The sequence below is a fragment of the Pollachius pollachius genome (genome assembly GCF_949987615.1).
Source record: "Pollachius pollachius genome assembly, chromosome: 5".
NCBI lineage: Eukaryota > Metazoa > Chordata > Actinopteri > Gadiformes > Gadidae > Pollachius > Pollachius pollachius.
Genome location: NC_136938.1, coordinates 8,145,315 through 8,162,873, shown reverse-complemented (window position 1 = coordinate 8,162,873; position 17,559 = coordinate 8,145,315). Strand labels below are relative to the sequence as shown.

Here is a 17,559-nt window from a genome sequence, read left to right as displayed (position 1 = left end):
ACGGTATCATGGTGAGTATCATGGTGAGTATCACGGTATCATGGTGAGTTTCACGGTGAGCATCATGGTGAGTGTCACAGTATCATGGTGAGTATCACGGTATCACGGTGAGTATTATGGTGAGTATCATGGTGAGTATCACAGTGCCATGGTGAGTATCATGGTGAACATCATGGTGAGTATCACAGTGCCATGGTGAGGATCATGGTGAGAATCATGGTGAGTATCATGGTGAGTATCACGGTATCATGGTGAGTATCATGGTGAGTATCATGGTGAGTATCATGGTGAGAATCATGGTGAGTATCATGGTGAGTATCATGGTGAGTATCACAGTGCCATGGTGAGTATCATGGTGAACATCATGGTGAGTATCACAGTATCATGGTGAGGATCATGGTGAGTATCACGGTATCATGGTGAGTATCATGGTGAGTATCATGGTGAGTATCATGGTGAGCATCAGGGTGAGTATCATGGTGAGCATCATGGTGAGTATCACAGTGCCATGGTGAGGATCATGGTGAGTATCATGGTGAGCATCAGGGTGAGTATCACAGTGCCATGGTGAGCATCAGGGTGATTGCGTTGCACCGTACCTTGCTCTGGTAACACTCCACCTCGTCCTGCAGGACGGTCTGCCAGGTGTTCTGCTGCAGCTCCTCCTGTAGGTATTGACATGTCTCCATGTGGGATTTGGAGATGTTCTGGGCAAGGTGTTCTGTAGCGCAACACCAGAAAATACAACAGCTCATCACACAGAAGGACATAGTACAAACATTTTTATGTGAGTTGTTGATCTCATGAGTTCAAATATTTTGAAATGTTTAAAATGTAGGACTGCAATTATGGTGACAATTATATATATATATATATTTTTTTTTACACGGTTGAATTTGTACAATCTTTTCCAATTTGTAGGCGATGCCTATCTTGTATTTAAATGAATGCAATGCACTTCTCTAATTTAGTCCCCTTTATTTAATCAATAATGAAATGCAGTTGGTCTTTCTTCAAAGAAAGAAAAGTGAACCAATTCCACTTATAGATGTTAATGTACCGTGTCCTTTTCCATCTTAAAAGACTCCTGACTTTAACACTTACACTACAAAGTACAAGTAAGCACAAAGTGAATACTTGGAGGAGGTCAAACAATGCATTTTTCTGAGCAACAGACTTGGTCAACAAAAACAATGTGTGATTTACATACATACATAAACTACGAAATAAACATAGCTGATATCCTTTCTTTCATGTTTGTGGTAATTCCTCTATTGTAGCACAGGCTTTTAATGACTACATAAATATGAATATGTGCAGGAAAGAAACCTAGCTTATACATGAGTAAAAATGTAAATAGAGTGCATTATTAACGATTTTTTTTTTTACAAAGGAAGGCCATTGCAGCAGATCATTACAATAAATGCTTTTCCAAAGAAAAAGAAGAAAGGTAAAATACACAAGGGAGGCTTAAAAAAAAAAAAAACTCCCCCAACGAGAGACCCAGCGCATCCCGATCGGCCCTAATTAACAGAAAACTAATTACCTCACAAGGCATCTAATGAGCTCCGAGATGGGTTCCCAACCTCCTGCTATTTTAAAAAGCCTTCTACCAGCCGGATCAGCTCTCTCTCCCTTTTTCCTTATCTCAATTTCTTATTCTTTTTAATAGTATTCCTATTATTTCTTCTCCCACCAGTCAATGATGGGGGGGAGTCCTCCCCTGATGCTATAAAAGTCTCCCTCATGGTCTCTCATGGCTGCTCTGGTGGCCTGCGGTGTACCTAATTCCATTCAGCTTGCTGTTCGATTTCTAGAGAGACTTTGTTTCATACTGAGATTGTTCATCCTGTCTCCTACATCTTGGAAACCCCCACGATTCTACAAGGTCCACAAGGACTGGGAATTCAGTTGATGAGGCTTTGTTTTGTGCTGATATTCGATGGTGCATTTGGTAATGAAGAAGAATGTACATCTCCCTGTTTATCCGGTTTTAATTTGACATACATTTATGATATTTTTAATTTGTTAATTTGTAAATACAAATAATATATAATTACATATTATTTGTATTCTATTTTTACTCTATTGTATTTAATTATTTTTTAAGCACGGTAAATACCAAGTATACCACACAAACAATTCACTGCATATCCTGTGTGTGTATGTGATAAATAAAAGCCTTGGAATCTGAATCTTTGAATCTTGAATGTACTATTTCCCTGTTACTTTGGATCTGCCTTCCTGCAGTCCCAGGCTCCTCAGTGCTCACCCAGCTCGTCCATGGCCACGGTGGGGGACATGTCCCCGCTGCTGAAGGAGCGGTAGGGGTAGAAGCCGTTGCCCGAACCTAAGTCGCACAGCGGCTCTGGTTTGATTCCGTCGATGTCCAGCCCTGACTGGTCCGGGGACGGCTGGACGTTCAGGTAGAAGCCTTCCACGCCCCCTCCTCCACTGGAGTCCGTCTGGATGGGGTTGTATATATATATATATATATATATATTAAAGCTGACAATGTACCACCATCATGTAGTTCAATTCAGAATATGAAAATGATTAAAGGTGCAGTACGTAGAATTGAGTGGCATCAGGTGGAACAGACTTATTTATATTTATAATATATATTTTTATAAATGTTATTATATCAATAATTTATTATATAAATGGAATAAAATATTTGTGTTTCAGTTGGTGTATAATGCCATGATATGAATCGTTGCATCTGCGTGACATTAAAACGAGGCCTTTATATCCACAATGGAGCGGTCCACTGCCATGGGGCCCGCCATGTTTCCTCAGAACATTCTTTGTGTTTTTAATTGAAAAAACGTTCACTTAAAGTGTTTTTTTTGCAGACCACTGTCGTACACAATGGGCCCAAACAGGCAGTGTTACATTTTTTTTTTGCTTATGAGACCCATGTCGTAAAGAGCAAGGCCTAATCTTATTGTAAGGTCACCAAGGTGTGGAGACAGCTCAGGTGAACTTCAGCAACCTAACCTCCCACCCCTTAACTCACTGTGCAGACAGAAAGAATGTGGGCAGTCCAGTTCAGTTGGCAGTATATTTTTAATAGGCATTGTGTAGGATTGTTTTTCTGGTTATGCTCAAAGCTCACATTTATACACTTCCAAATTGGAGATTTAAAATATGCTATGAAAGCTTCCCTAGCTATGGAAATAATTAACAAGCCAAATGCTGTCCTCTAGCCAAGCACTCCTCTCCCCCTCTTGCTTTGGAACGGTGAGTTCAGCATGTGAACAGAGAGCGCTTATTTTGAGGAAACGATAGAGGAGGAGTTTGGCGCAGAAGTATTTGATTGAGTTTCCGGTGAGGGTTAGGGTTAGGGTTAACGCTCAGACGATTCCAAACATTGGCACAGCACTAGTGCCACCTGTTACACACTACCCCAACAGGAGCCTAAATGTGTGAAATTGGTGGACTGCCCCTCAAAAAACCGAATGTAGTTTCGATGTGACCTGTAGCCAATTCATTTAAACATTTTCTTTTGGGGGCTTTTCCCAGCTAATATTGAGAAATTAATAAACATCATCATGTATCTAATTCAATAGAACATTTTGAGTAGGTTGATAGCCCTAACATATATAAATATATACAAGTATAATTATATTACATTTAAACAGTCATTTAGGACCATGGCCTTGGACCAAGCTATATTGTTAACTCCCTGGTCAACTTCATGCTTGAAGAACACTGTGTTTTTCTGCTGACTGTTTATTAGAGGTTTCCCGCTCAGCCAGAACAATTTCAGGGACACGGCCTAATGTCAATTACGCTTTAAATGTTTCTCTTCAATTTAGCCTTTAAATAGCTTTGACTTTCCTGATACAGGCCTGCAATTATTTTAACCGCCTGCATCTCTGCAGGTGCATTTTTTATTTGAAGCTATGTAATTATTACTATTTATTATGTTTAACTGTTAATCTTAGCATTTAATGACCATTGATGACTTTTACCCGTTTGTATTGAATGTGCACATTTAAGACCAAACAAGAACATTGGAACGAGGGGGGGGGCCTTAATGGACATCACCACACACCTTGGCCGACCCGCCCTCGGGGGACTGCTGGTCCATGTATCCCCCCAGCTCGTCCTGCAGCTCGGTGAGGCCCGTGGAGGACAGGCTGTAGTGGGGTGACAGGGCGTCGGCCTCACCCAGCATCTGGCTGCTCAGGCTGGGGTGGGAGTGGTGCAGGAGGGGGTGGGAAGCGGCTTGGCCCTGCTGCTGCTGCTGCTGCTGCTGCTGCTGCTGCTGCTGCTGCTGCAGGCGGTGCTTCTGCACCTCCGCGTACAAACTGTCCCTCTGCTTCTTGGACATGCGGCCAAACTTCACCGCTGTGGTGCACAGAGAGACAGGGAGTCAGTGTGTTAGAGAGAGAGAGAGAGAGAGAGAGAGAGAGAGAGAGAGAGAGAGAGAGCTGCTAACTGGTAGTGAGATAGAGGAGGGCGAGTGTGAGTGACAAACATCAATAACATGATAAGGACCATATATAAAAAGATACATTATAATTAATTATAAGCACAAAATTGTACATATCTTACAATGGAACTGAAATCAAAGTAGAATTACATGCACACTATCACTATGTTGGCTATCTTTCTACTTTTGCTAGTATGACTAGGAGGCATGGGACGACTCATCGAAAAGGATTGCAGAAGGATTGCAGGTGATAAGAAAGAGGTAGAGAGAGAAAGATGGGAGGAGGATGAGGAAAAGTGAGGTTAGGAAGGTGAGCAAGAGATGAGAATTAAAATAATAGGGTTACCTTGAACCCTCCCCGGGGGGCCGTGTTTGCTTGTGTGTGTGCATGTGTGTGTGTTTGAGTGAGTGAGTGAGTGCGTGTGTGTGAACATGTGTGCATGTCTCACCGTCTCTGGACATGCCCACCGTGAGACACTTCTGCAGGCGACAGTGTTGGCAGCGGTTACGACTCGTCCGGTCGATCACGCAGTTCTTCTGACGGGGGCAGGAGTACGCGGCGTTGCTCTGCTGGCTCCTCCGGAAGAAGCCCTGCAGTACCGCGGGAAAGAGAGGGGGACAATGTTGAGTTAACTGTTACTTTCTCCCTTTAAGTATCTATTTTATTTTATTGCATTTTATTGTATGTTTGCTTAAGCTTTCCGCTAATTCTTGAATACATTGCACTTTCTACAATGCATTTTCTTAACTCTGCCTTTGTTTTCTTTTGACTTTTTTTATTTTATTTTATTGTTTCATTTTATTGTATGACAATGTTTCTATGTGCAGCACTTTGAGTCTGCCTCGTGTACGAAGAGTGCTGTATAAATAAAGTGGCTTTGCATTTTTACATTCCAACAAAAAACATAAATATTAACAAATACAACAGGACTTCGTCGGCAGCATAAGAAAATGTCCTGCGGAAAACGTTCAAGTTTGCTTCATGAGATAAGTCGGTCCTAAGAAACCATGTAGGGGTACAAGTTAACACTTCAAACACTGCCTTACTGCCAGAAGATTTGCTAACAGCTGTCACCTCAACAGCTGTCATAACGACAACAGCCATGGCAAAGCCCTGTTTGTCTGGGTTGTATCAAGAAAGTGACTGAAGCTGAACAAGATTTGCATTATTTTTCATAGGCTTGACAGTGTGTGAGTATGTGTGTGTGTGTGTGTGTGTGTGTGTGTGTGTGTGTGTGTGTGTGTGTGTGTGTGTGTGTGTGTGTAAACATATGAATGGGTTGCATTGCACATTGGGGGGGGGGATGAGCATCCCAGTCGGAACAAGAAAGATTGCAACCGGCTGACAGAAGCAGGTTCAGCACCATGCACATGTGTCCTAGCTAGTGAGACGCAGGAAACGCCAGGTCAGGAGTCACCCAATAGTGGCCGAAACCTCCAAGCGTTGCACATAAAGTCTAACAGGAGGGTGGATCAAAACACCTGCAGCTAACATAAGTTCTCTGAGGAACAAATCAAATTCTGGGAGGCGACGGTAAAGGGAGAGGCCAATAGGAAGCAGCAAGCCATGACAACCATCAATGTCAGCAATTGTGGCTGAACAGTTTGAGGAAGAGAGGACGAAAGGCTCTGGACACTTTACTCCAAGAAACCAAAGAGCGTCGGGGATCCCCACCATCAGGGAGGAGATGTAAGCACTGAAACGCAGTACATGGAGGCAGGAGAGGAGGAAGGTATTGGCTTGGCCCAGCTGAAGGGATTCCTCTTTTACAATAGCATTCCAATCTGGTGTCAGGGCCCTCTGTAGAACAGAATCAGCCGGCTAATAGTGTCAAATGACCTGCTCCCTTGCTACTGATTCTGGAGATTGTGCGCTTCCACTTCTATTTGACCTCACTGCTGTTCTCTCATTGTTAATCATGCCATATTAATTGACCATCTCAATAACGGACAATTAATCAAATTTTAGCTGTAGCTTGGCTCAAGTCATACCTGAATAACAGAACTGTCTCACTCTCATTATAGGCACTTTATCTTCACATCAGCCAATGTTTCCTGTATGGTCTCTTAAGGTTCTATTCTAGGTCCAATAATCTTCTCCATTAACATGCTCCCGCTGGGTAAAATCCTTCAAAAATATTATATTTAAATCCACTGTTATGTAGATGATACAAAACTTCACCTCCCCCTAAGACCTGATGATGATGACACATTATGGAATCCGAAAAACCCACCTGCGGAAATCCACTGCTGGTTGGCTCAAAACGTTCTTTAATTAAATAAAAGCATTTTATTCTGTCCCTGATACAACATTATGACTAAAAACCTGGGCCAGCTAGCTGTTCATGTCATACTGTCTGCCCAAAATCTTTGTTTGGTATTTGATTCGGACGTACAATTTAATAAACAGGTCGGATCAATAGTAAAAGCCAGCTTCATCCATCTGTGCTCATTCCGTGATGCTTTCTTTTCGTCTCAACTCAATTACTGTAATTCCCTAGACTTGAGCGTTATTAAGACTTCCATGTCCTGCTTACAACTCATCCAAAACGCTGCTTTCAGGCTTCTGGCTCTAAGAAGAGGGTCGTGATCGGCTCTGCGCCGGCCTGTCTTTACTGGCTCCCCATACGCTTCAGAATCAATTATAAAGTGCTACTGTTTGCTTCTTTCAAGCCTTGAATGGTTAGCACCTGCTTATTTGTTAGAGCTCCTCTGCTTCCTTCGCCTCGACCTCCAGGGTCTACAGGTCCTCTGACCAAAAGCTTCATTTCGCGTTGGGCCGCAAGGGAGCAAGGAAGAGGAGAGCCACATGTAGTACCACTCATGCAGCAGCAGTAGTACCACTTATGCTGTGTTGTACGTCCTGGCACTTGCAGATTGCACTTATTCAAGGTACTTAATTGTGTAGCATCTACAGTAGCTGCTATCATTGCTTTACACGGGGAATGGGTTAGCCTAGCAATTGTAATACTTGCACTTGGTTCTATGAACATCTTTACTGTACCGACAGCGATATATTGTTTCACTTCTTATGACAAATGTACTTATTGTAACAAATGCACTTCTTGTAAGTCGCTTTGGATAAAAGCGTCTGCTAACTGCCCTAAATGTAAATGTAAATGTTATGCACCATCATTGGTCGGACAGTCGCTGGTGTACAAGATGACTGTGGCTCGACAGGGGAGATTGATAAGAAGCTAACCATCTGCAAACAATTTGGGCTCTGATCACCCCCGGGTGGATCACCCGGAGGATGTGGGTGTTGGAGGAGGGGGTTGAAGGTTGAACCACCCAAACCACCAGATGATTCTAGGTACCTCACTGAAGATGTGTCAAGAAGAGGCATCAGTACATGCATGTTACACTTTCTGGTCGGTTGGTTGGTCAATATGCGACTGTCCGACCATCATTGGTCGGACAGTCGCTGGTGTGTAGATCTAGGCCAGGGATGGACATCAAGGACTTACTTTACAGCCCTCACAGGTGATCACGCCATAGTGGATTCCTGAAGATTTGTCTCCACAGATCTTACAGGGGATTATTTCAATCTGAGCTGTGGAGAGAGAGAGAGAGAGGCAGATGGAGAAAGAGAGAGAGAGAAAAAAAAGAAAGAGAAGGAAATGATTATCAGAATTATACGCTTACATCAAAATAATCATCAGCCGGTTCAAAAGACGCATCTCTTGTGTTCATGAACAGAAGAAATGCGTCTTTTATACTGTTCACACTACACTATCTATATTATGACATTTATAAACTCTGTACCTTACTGCTTTTTTGCAATTCTGGTAAGACGCAAAGTACAGTTGTCTCTGTACTTGTACCCTGCCCAGCGACCATAAAGTTAAATCTAATCTCTAACCTATAATCAAATCTCTAAAGCAGTTAAACATGTGTCTCAAATGTGGCCCAAGCATGTGGATATTATATCATCCTAGATTTGCAGGACAAGCACTGATAAAGTATATTATTGATGTAACTCATCCACATTTCTGCTATCATTATTTTGTACAAAGACATATTTTCGCTTTACTTTTTGTAGTTTAACTGATTTTATTATTCTACTACTTTCCTGTAATTGCTGCTGTGGAAACAGAATTCTTCATATGGGATCAATGTATGACTATCTTATCTTATCTGGTAGGAATTGTGGGTTGTTGTGTTTTGTCATCTACGATTTGTGGATCACAGCCCTATGACACATAGAATCCAGTTCATCATAACTATGCATATGGGCAGCATTTGGGTCATTACAAGTGCAGGGCACATACATACATGTTTAACCTAAACCTGCAGTTTCAATACGTTCCCCCGTCCCCATAAAACTCTTGGCACATTTTGGTGTTAGAGTAGAGAAGGGTCTGGAAAGATTTCAACTCAACACATGTAGACCATGGTAGAAATACACATATTAAAATCCCCTTCTGAAAACGCAGCTGCGTAAATGTGTCGAAGTAAAAAACCTGGAAGAAAAGCATAACTCCTTTTAATACCCTACACAATTAGAAGGAGACTGTTTACAATTAAGATTATGAATACCATTTAACAACTTTGTGTAGAGAGACAGAGGTTAAATATCGGCAAAAATCGGAATGTGTGGCCACCCTAGGATTAGAAAACCAAAAACACCAGCTAACTCTATAACTCTAATGATATCATCATCAATGTGCTGATATTTCTTATCACCAAAAACTCTAATGATATCATCACACAGGCCAAATACAGTACACAAATGCAAAATACAAATGCTGAATTAAGGGCTGATTATGGTCCCACGACCACGCACCCTCCGTCGAGGTGACGCAGCAGCAAGGGCTGTGATTGGTCTGCTTAATAAAACCCGACGCAGAACCATAAAGGCTCGCGACTTCATCAAAGCCTCTGCGTGGTCATTGCGTTGCGTGAACGTGTAACCATAATCAGCCCTTTACTGTGCATGCCCTTCTAGGCCCTGCTTATTATTATTATGTTCACACTGTTGCAACACTACTTTAGTCTAGGGGTGGGAATTTCTTGGCACCTCACGATTCCATTCCATTCCGATTATGAGGTCAACGATTCGATTCTAAAGCGATTATCGATGTATTTTTATGTACATTTCCATGCGTGATTTTCAAAAATATATATATATATACATCTGAGTTTGCTACTCAGAGTTTGCTAATCACTTCCTACTTTTGTGATGATCATTAAAGACATCAACAGATGAATTAACGTATCTAATATTTTATTAGAGAAAGCTTAGAAACACAATATGGAAGCATGTACAAAATAGGTTTGAGTTTTATTTTCTTTCTAATCTTTCTTTTCTATGTCATTAAAGAAAAAGCTTGCGTCTGAGTTCTTGAGTTCTTGTGTCTGGCTGTGAGTTTGCGTGCATGCTATGCATAGGATGAATTGCAATCGTGTCAAGACAAATCAGATTGGCCAATACACACTGAAGATAAATTAAATAATTTTGAAATTACTAAAATTACTCTGGCGAACAGAATGTTGCAGCGGGCAAACAAATTAAAAAATATATTAATTTATCTGCATCGAGACAGAATCGTTTTAGAGAGAATCGCGATGCATCGAAGAATCAATTGTTTTTCCCACCCCTACTTTAGTCGTGATAGAAATAGGTGCAACACAAGACACCTTGTTGATGCTACCCTCCTGGGGGGCGTCCTCTCCAGAAAAAGGTGTATGCTTGTCCATTTACTGGGGTCCTTCCCCTGGAAGTCTCATTCAGGCCAGCCATGCCACTGACATAGTGCAATGGTATTCAATTAAAATTCAAAGAGATCTTGTAAGAGAATATTGTCTGTATGGAGTTAACAGCTGACCTAAATCAAATAAAGAAAGTACAATTCAATAATATTTTAACAATGGATATAGTCATGTTTCACCATTGTTAATGTTTTAACGTAATAACAAATAGATGTTTATTCTCATTTGAAGTCAAATAAGGAATGCCTTTGAAAATAATATGCATAACAGCCAGAGCTTTAAAAAAATGTGCATCTTAAAGTGAGGTGCCTAATTTTAGAAACATTTTAGAAAAATGTGTCTATTGCTCGAGTTTTCCTTCCTCTTCTTTTCTGAGAATTCCAGTACACATCTGAACAGTCTGAAACAATTTTATGAACAATCTCAACACACTGTAACAATTTAACAGCTTTAAAGCCTCCTTTCTTCTTCTTTCTCTTCCTTATATCCCACTCTCCCACTCTATCTCGTTCAGTGAGAGAACTGAGCGCTAGCTTGACTTGCCAGGATTTGAAATCTGGGCTGGAATGGAGTCAGGGCAATTCTGATACACACATAGAAAGGTTTATAGTGTAACTTGTCATACAATGGGATGGATTCATGTTGAATCTATAATGATGGTTTCAGTACTATTTAATATTTTCTCTTTTTGCTTCATCATCTTAAGACCTCATTGAGAGATGATGTATTTCAGATTCTTGTTTACACATTGTACAATGCTTCACACATATTTCCTAGAGTGTCACGTGCTATTAGGAAATAACGCGTTGCAAAAAACCAGCACAGAGGAGAGTGCAGTTTTAACCCAGTGTCAAGGGGGAGACTCAAGATGACCAGTGTCTCATAGCTACACAAGGACCACGCAGACGCTTAGACGCAGTCTCGAACCTGCGTCAGGTATTAATGAGTGGACCAATAACAGCCCTTGCTGCTGCGTCGTCTTGACGCAAGGTGAGAATTTCTGTGAGGCGCACGTCAGGCCCTTGCGGTGGACGCAAGGAGGGTCCGCAAGGACGTAATGGGTCAGTAAACCCCCTTGCGTTGCGTCGATGTGGAACCATAACTAAGCCTTAAGGCACTTGGCTCGCCTGGTCACCCCTGCGGAGCTACTCAGCGGCAGTGGCTGAAGGCAGAAGATTAGCAAGCAGGCAGGCAAGCTACGCTACCACAACGAGCTAGATACCCTACTACACTACTGCACTGAACGCATGACACAAACCCTATGCACACACACACACACACACACACACACACACACACACACACACACACACACACACACACACACACACACAGACACACACACACACACCCAGACACACAAACATGGTTCGCACCTTTCAACGTTACCAATTGGCTGCTTTACCTTTGAGAAAAGGATTCATGTAAGTAGACAGGCCCTTTTAAATTGCGTATTTGTATCGTTTCTTCGGGAGTATGAACCATAAAAACATTCAAACTGACACCAAAAGTCAGCAGCCTTTTACTGCTTGGAGATTCTAAATGTTACACGCTGCAGTCATGAATGTTATTTCCATATGGAACAATTGACATTTGAGTTCTGGCTTCAGCAATCGTCCTGGTCTTAGTTTTCAAGATGCAGGCTAGAAGAAACAGACAAATCTAGTTGTGGGCCAGAGAAGTAGAGGCTGGTTGATAGATTGCCGCTTAACTGCGCCACTCTTGCACATATTTCCCACTGATTACCACACGACTTACAAATGACCGCAGCTTCCATCATAAAAGCGCACGAGAGCAATCTGACATGGCCCATATAATGGATCAAAATAAACACACTTTATAAAAGAAAATGTATTTAACAGGACGAGAACAGGGCTGGGCTCACTCAGGCGTGTTGCAGGGTGTTTGAAACATGGCAACGATACCAAAAATTTAAAAATAGCCTAAAGTAATCTGCGTTGAGAGACGTTAACAGCATCCAGCATCTGAATAAAACGGCACTCGACTGTGCTGGGGTTTGAATATCCATTACGTAACCAGTGGACACGCAGCCAGTCCATGGCTGACTGGACTTACTGGGTACCACGCACAGGGGCAGGGGTAGCGATTGACTGAATGATGTGTTAGCCTGCTGACTGACTCACTGAATGACTGACTTGCTGGCGGACTGAATGGCCATGTATCACTGTTTGAATAACACCACACTGAGAAATTTACTGCAATCACACAGATTCATTTCTCAACAGACTCACACTGTGAGTTAGTATATCAGCTTTCAGTTGCTACATTTATTAAAACATTTGAAGGGAAGTTCTTGGTGGATCCCCAATGTCCCCTCAGTTAACCTGTCTGCAATCAACAGCTGCCTGCATCTTAATGGCCCTTATCTGAATGAACTCACTTTGCATTCATACATCATGTTATTTATTGGGTAGCATTTGTTTCTCTAATAATGCATTTGCCAGTGTGGAAATATAAAGGGAAAAAACACACACAAACGTAGGGTTATAACAATTTAAAATGAATGGCTAGTACTGTCAATGTTGTAGTAGAAGTAGTAGTATAGTAGTAGTAGTAATAGTAGTAGTTATAACATAGTGCTTGTTTGAAAATAACCCCCTTCAGAGTTGAAAATACAACTCTTTACCTTGGTCAACTGAATATTTATTTTATGCTGGTCTCAGACTTTGTTCGACTTTAACTTTAACCTAACATGCATCCAGTAGACCAACGTCTCTTTGTAGAAGACTCACACAAGCAACCGTGCATCGAGCATCACTGAATAGTATGTTGAGTAAAAAGAAACATCCATATCAGATAAACATAGCCATCATACCACACGCACAACCAGAAGCACACACACACACACACACACACACACACACACACACACACACACACACACACACACACACACACACACACACACACACACACACACACACACACACACACACACACACACACACACACACAGCTTTGACAGATCCTCAGGTTCAGCTGTGGTACTATTGAGGTCATGTCACCAGCACCAGTTTCCTACTCTGAGGACGCATTGTTTCCAGCTCTCTGTAGCTCATAGGCCTGCAGATCTCATGTCCCATGATCTCTAAATAGAATCCATTGCATTATTGATTCCCGCAGGATAGTCGCCTCCTTTTCCACTTGTGCCCTGTGATTCTGTTTGAACTGAACAAGCCCACACAACAGGGAGTCAAACGGAAGAGGTTAAACACTCAGAATAGAGGCACAAGATGAGAGTCAAACAAGGACTCGGAGTTCGGTTTGCTAGGAAACATTCAAATGCAAATAGGAGCTCTTCCCCCCTTTGTGGTTTCTGATTTAATATGACTTTTTGAAATGTTTGACAGCAGAACACAAATAGAAGCAAGATGATAATAAGATAACAAGAGCGTTGTTCATTCCTATTGCCACTCTTTCGGTGCTACTATTGTATATAGTGAGATTACTTTGTCACAAGGTTATTTTTAAGACTAGAATGATAGTCTGATACCTCTTTTGGAATACTTCTTCTGTTGCCCCTCTCTAAAAGAATTGGGTAGGTTAATAGTAGACCAGAGGGGAACAATAATGTTCAGCACAGCTATAATGAAATAAAGATAAACTCGGGGTACTTAAAACATCCCATCTTCAAAAACACAACGGCTGGAGCTTTGGAACCAAAGCACTTACATTTAAAACTCTCCAATATGTTCAAAATGTATCCCTTGTTTACTTGTGCTAGGCACCAAACAACCACTAATCCAGGGGACAGAATGGCTGGACTTAGAGAACAAATGAAGTGTGTGGTTCCAAGACGTATGAAAGGAGTGAGAGGTGGGAGGAAAGCAGCTGGTGAAGGGGAGAAAAAGATGTGATAAAGGTGGAAGCCTAGAATCTATAACAAAGTATACAAAAATACTGTGTGTGTGTGTTCTGTTGGTGTGCATATGTGTGTGGTTATGTGTGCTTGCACATGTGTGGTTCTGGTATCGATTTACTTCTCTTTTGCCTCTAGGCCAGCCTAACAGAAACCTGTATCCACAAATGCCTGCATGGTTATTTTCCACCAGTGAAGTGAGCTCAGAACAGTGAAGCGCAGAGCAGAGTTTGAGCCATAGCGGCTGTGAGAGAGCCATGTGACAGAAGTGAGAGTTAGATAAAGAGATAAGACCAGGAGAGAGAAATAGAGGGAGACAGAGGGAGATGGAAGGAGAGAGAGAGAGAAAGACAGATAAGGAGACAACGACAGAAGATTTAATCAACAGATCACAGCTGATAGGCCACTTCCTGATTAGATGCTAGAATTGTGTTTCAGAATAAGTATTTCAGTGCAGTCAACAACAACGTCAATAAAGGTTAAAACATGAGGGATGACCAGACATTAACAATCAAATCCCCCCCCCCCCCCCCCAAACATAATGTGTTATCTTATCTTAATACAACGTACTCATCATCCTGCATCCATCAGTGTTCCTGAAGTGCAATAAAGCACACACGCGCAAGACATTTGCGCAATGTTTTCTGGCGTGTGTTTTCTTGAATCACCGACTTTTGTAAACCATGTTGTTGTTGGAGACGATGCTCCAGCAGAGATTAACCACCCACTGGTTTGGCGGAACCAGAGTAAACCATACGCAGCTGTAGTCACAAACGTTCAGCTATGAAGGGCAAAATGATTGTGCCTGGAAATGAAGGACTCCTATTTGCATATATACATATACAGGCAATCAGAATAAAGATTATTGCATTTCATTTCCTCCCAGTATCTTTTTTACTTACTGCTTAAAATGCAATCAAAGTTTCAAAATCAAGTTTCAAGTCAAGAATGCGATGGAAGAAATGAATACCCATGATGTTGTTGTTTATTGGACAACAAATATAATTGAGAGCAACAAACTTGCGTGCATGCCTACTCACACTGACATAAACACGCACAAACACAGACACACACACTGACCTTTAATCCCAAAAGGGATACACAGTTGATCATACAAAGACATGTCTACCACATGCGCAAACACAGGTTAAACTAATACGTCTAACAATAAATCCAATGCGTGTTTTAAATCAAATCTATTTACCCTCTCTTGATTGAGCAAATATGCTAAGACATTGTTATTTTGGTCTCTCTGCCTCCCCTCGTTATAAATGTACATCAAATCCACCATAAAAAGCCTCATTCTATCCTATGGAGCACTAATCCCTGTTGAATTATGGATTCAGCATAAACATCAAAGCTCACGTTACAATAAAGCTGCAGCTTGAAATTAGAGTTAATTTGAGACCTGCAATTATTTCTACGGCAAGCTCTAGATATATATCACTGTGTGCCTGCCATCCCCTGGGTCTGCGGCAGAAGAACATCATTAAGGAGAATCCTCAAGTAACCACCAACATCTATTTGGAAGCTAATCTGGCCCATCAGCAGCAGAGCAAACACAATCAAGCTGTTGGAACCAGTAGGATAAATAGACAAACATTGAGCAATACAATGCGCCCTACAGCTCAGTTTCAGACACATCATGGTTCAAAGGTGACAACAGTATTGTACGGCAGAATGACAGGAGTGGAGGAGGTGAAGGACTTCTGCCTCCATGAATGAAGAGAGGTAGTTTCTTATTTGACTAATGTTAATGTAGGCTGTGAGTGGTTGAGGAAGCAACATGCCTAAAGCAAGAAAATGTCCTTCTCACACTACACTGTTAATAAAAACACACATTCAAATAACAGAGGACATGCTAATGCTCGCAGAAACATGTACACATACACATGGATACACACACACACACACACACACACACACACACACACACACACACACAACTAACAAGCTAGACAACACAAATAGCCTTGTTTACATTTCCTTTGTAAGATGTCATGACACATCAAGGGGATCTTCCTCGTTAGATATACTTCTATTTCTACTATCCTGTCCTACCATGAACACAGCGTCACCGGTGATAATATAAAATTAACAAAATAAGAAAATAAATAAGGCCTTATGCACCAACTCCATATGCTGTACTAAAACACAAACTCTGGAAATTTTGAATGAAAGCAGATTTAGATTTAATCGGTTTTATGTTTCTAAGGGCAAAGCTGTCTGAGTGATATGTTTTCTGTCCAGCAAACAACAGATGGACTGTCACTAAGTGCACGTCCATTGTTGTCCAAAAGCATAAAAAAGCAAGTCACAAAGAGCTGTCAAGTTATGGTCCGCAGAATCCATCCTCATTATAGATTTGGCAATTATGCAATCTCCAAAAACATCTGTGTTAAGTGCCAGCGAGGCAGAGGAAGTAAACAAACTCCTGCCCAGGTGCAAGATCTTCCTTGCACACAAATGTGCCATGCTGTCGTTTGGCACATTTGGCAAATGTGCCAAATGGTTTTGACTGGTATGTTGGCAATGATAAAAAGAGAATAACACATTTTTGCTTTTAGAAAATACAGTGATGTTTTCGCCCTATGTAGACAAGAGCAAGATTAAACAGGGTAATGGACGTTTAACCCATATCCAAAAGAAGAGATCTAGCAGAGAGGACTCCTCCCCCTGCAAGCCTAGCTGTGACTGGAGAAATACTTGAATTGAAGTCTAAAAGATTAAACAAGCGATGTTTGGCACAAAGGGAGTCTTAAAGCTAGGGTAGGCAATATATTTTCAAAGCTCTTTAGTAATATTTGCTGATTATCTCTTTCATCCCAACAAAAATCAATAGATCAAATTTTTGACAGAAAATAAAATCTGGTATCTGTGGCTGTCTCCAATAGGTCAGCTTACCAGTCTACATACCTACTACGGAACCCGTAAAGGGACATGGGAAAAAAGAAAGCGCACAAGAAAGTATCTGGTGAGCACGAGAAAGTATCTTGTGGGCACCAGATACTTTCACGTGCTCACGAGAAACGTTTAATTTTTTTTTTTTCACCCATGAGGGGTTCCGTATACCTACACACCTGTGGTGGTGTGTAAAAAAAAAAAACACAGCCCAATAATAGCTTTTGCAGTATGAAATTTGTTTTATTTATGATTATATATGATTTATTAAAGATATTAGACATTAACACCCTGAAGAAGCAATGTGACACATTGAACTAAAGAGGCGATCCCAGGTATCCAAGTGGTGGGTATCTTTCGAGGAAACGGGGCTCCCAGACAAAACTGTCGGGCAATATTTTTAAACTGTTAAGAAGTGTATCCTACTCTAATTCAGGTTTAGAAGGCCATCATTCACGCCAAATGGTGCTTTCCAATGTGGTCCAGCTCTCTGGACCACAGAAAGTTGATAAATGAGTCGGGAGAAAATGGCCTTGAGCACGACACTCAATTTTACTCAACTTGGCAGAAAGGCAACGTCTGAAAGGGTCTGGAATGATGCCTAGACCTGTTTTGCCAGTCAGTC

General features: G+C 41.5%; 1 protein-coding gene across 1 annotated transcript in view; it reads right to left on the bottom strand.

Moving 5' to 3' along the window:
• The window catches only part of LOC307076262 (nuclear receptor ROR-alpha A-like), a gene marked incomplete at both ends in the record, with an annotated part of 87,917 nt that overhangs the window by 2,964 nt on the left and 67,394 nt on the right, over positions 1 to 17,559 (bottom strand). The window contains 5 exons of the mRNA XM_079737197.1: positions 600 to 721; positions 2,273 to 2,465; positions 4,061 to 4,356; positions 4,891 to 5,032; positions 7,909 to 7,994. Coding sequence (XP_079593323.1) covers positions 600 to 721; positions 2,273 to 2,465; positions 4,061 to 4,356; positions 4,891 to 5,032; positions 7,909 to 7,994 — 839 coding nt within the window. The remainder of the gene's footprint in view (positions 1 to 599; positions 722 to 2,272; positions 2,466 to 4,060; positions 4,357 to 4,890; positions 5,033 to 7,908; positions 7,995 to 17,559) is intronic.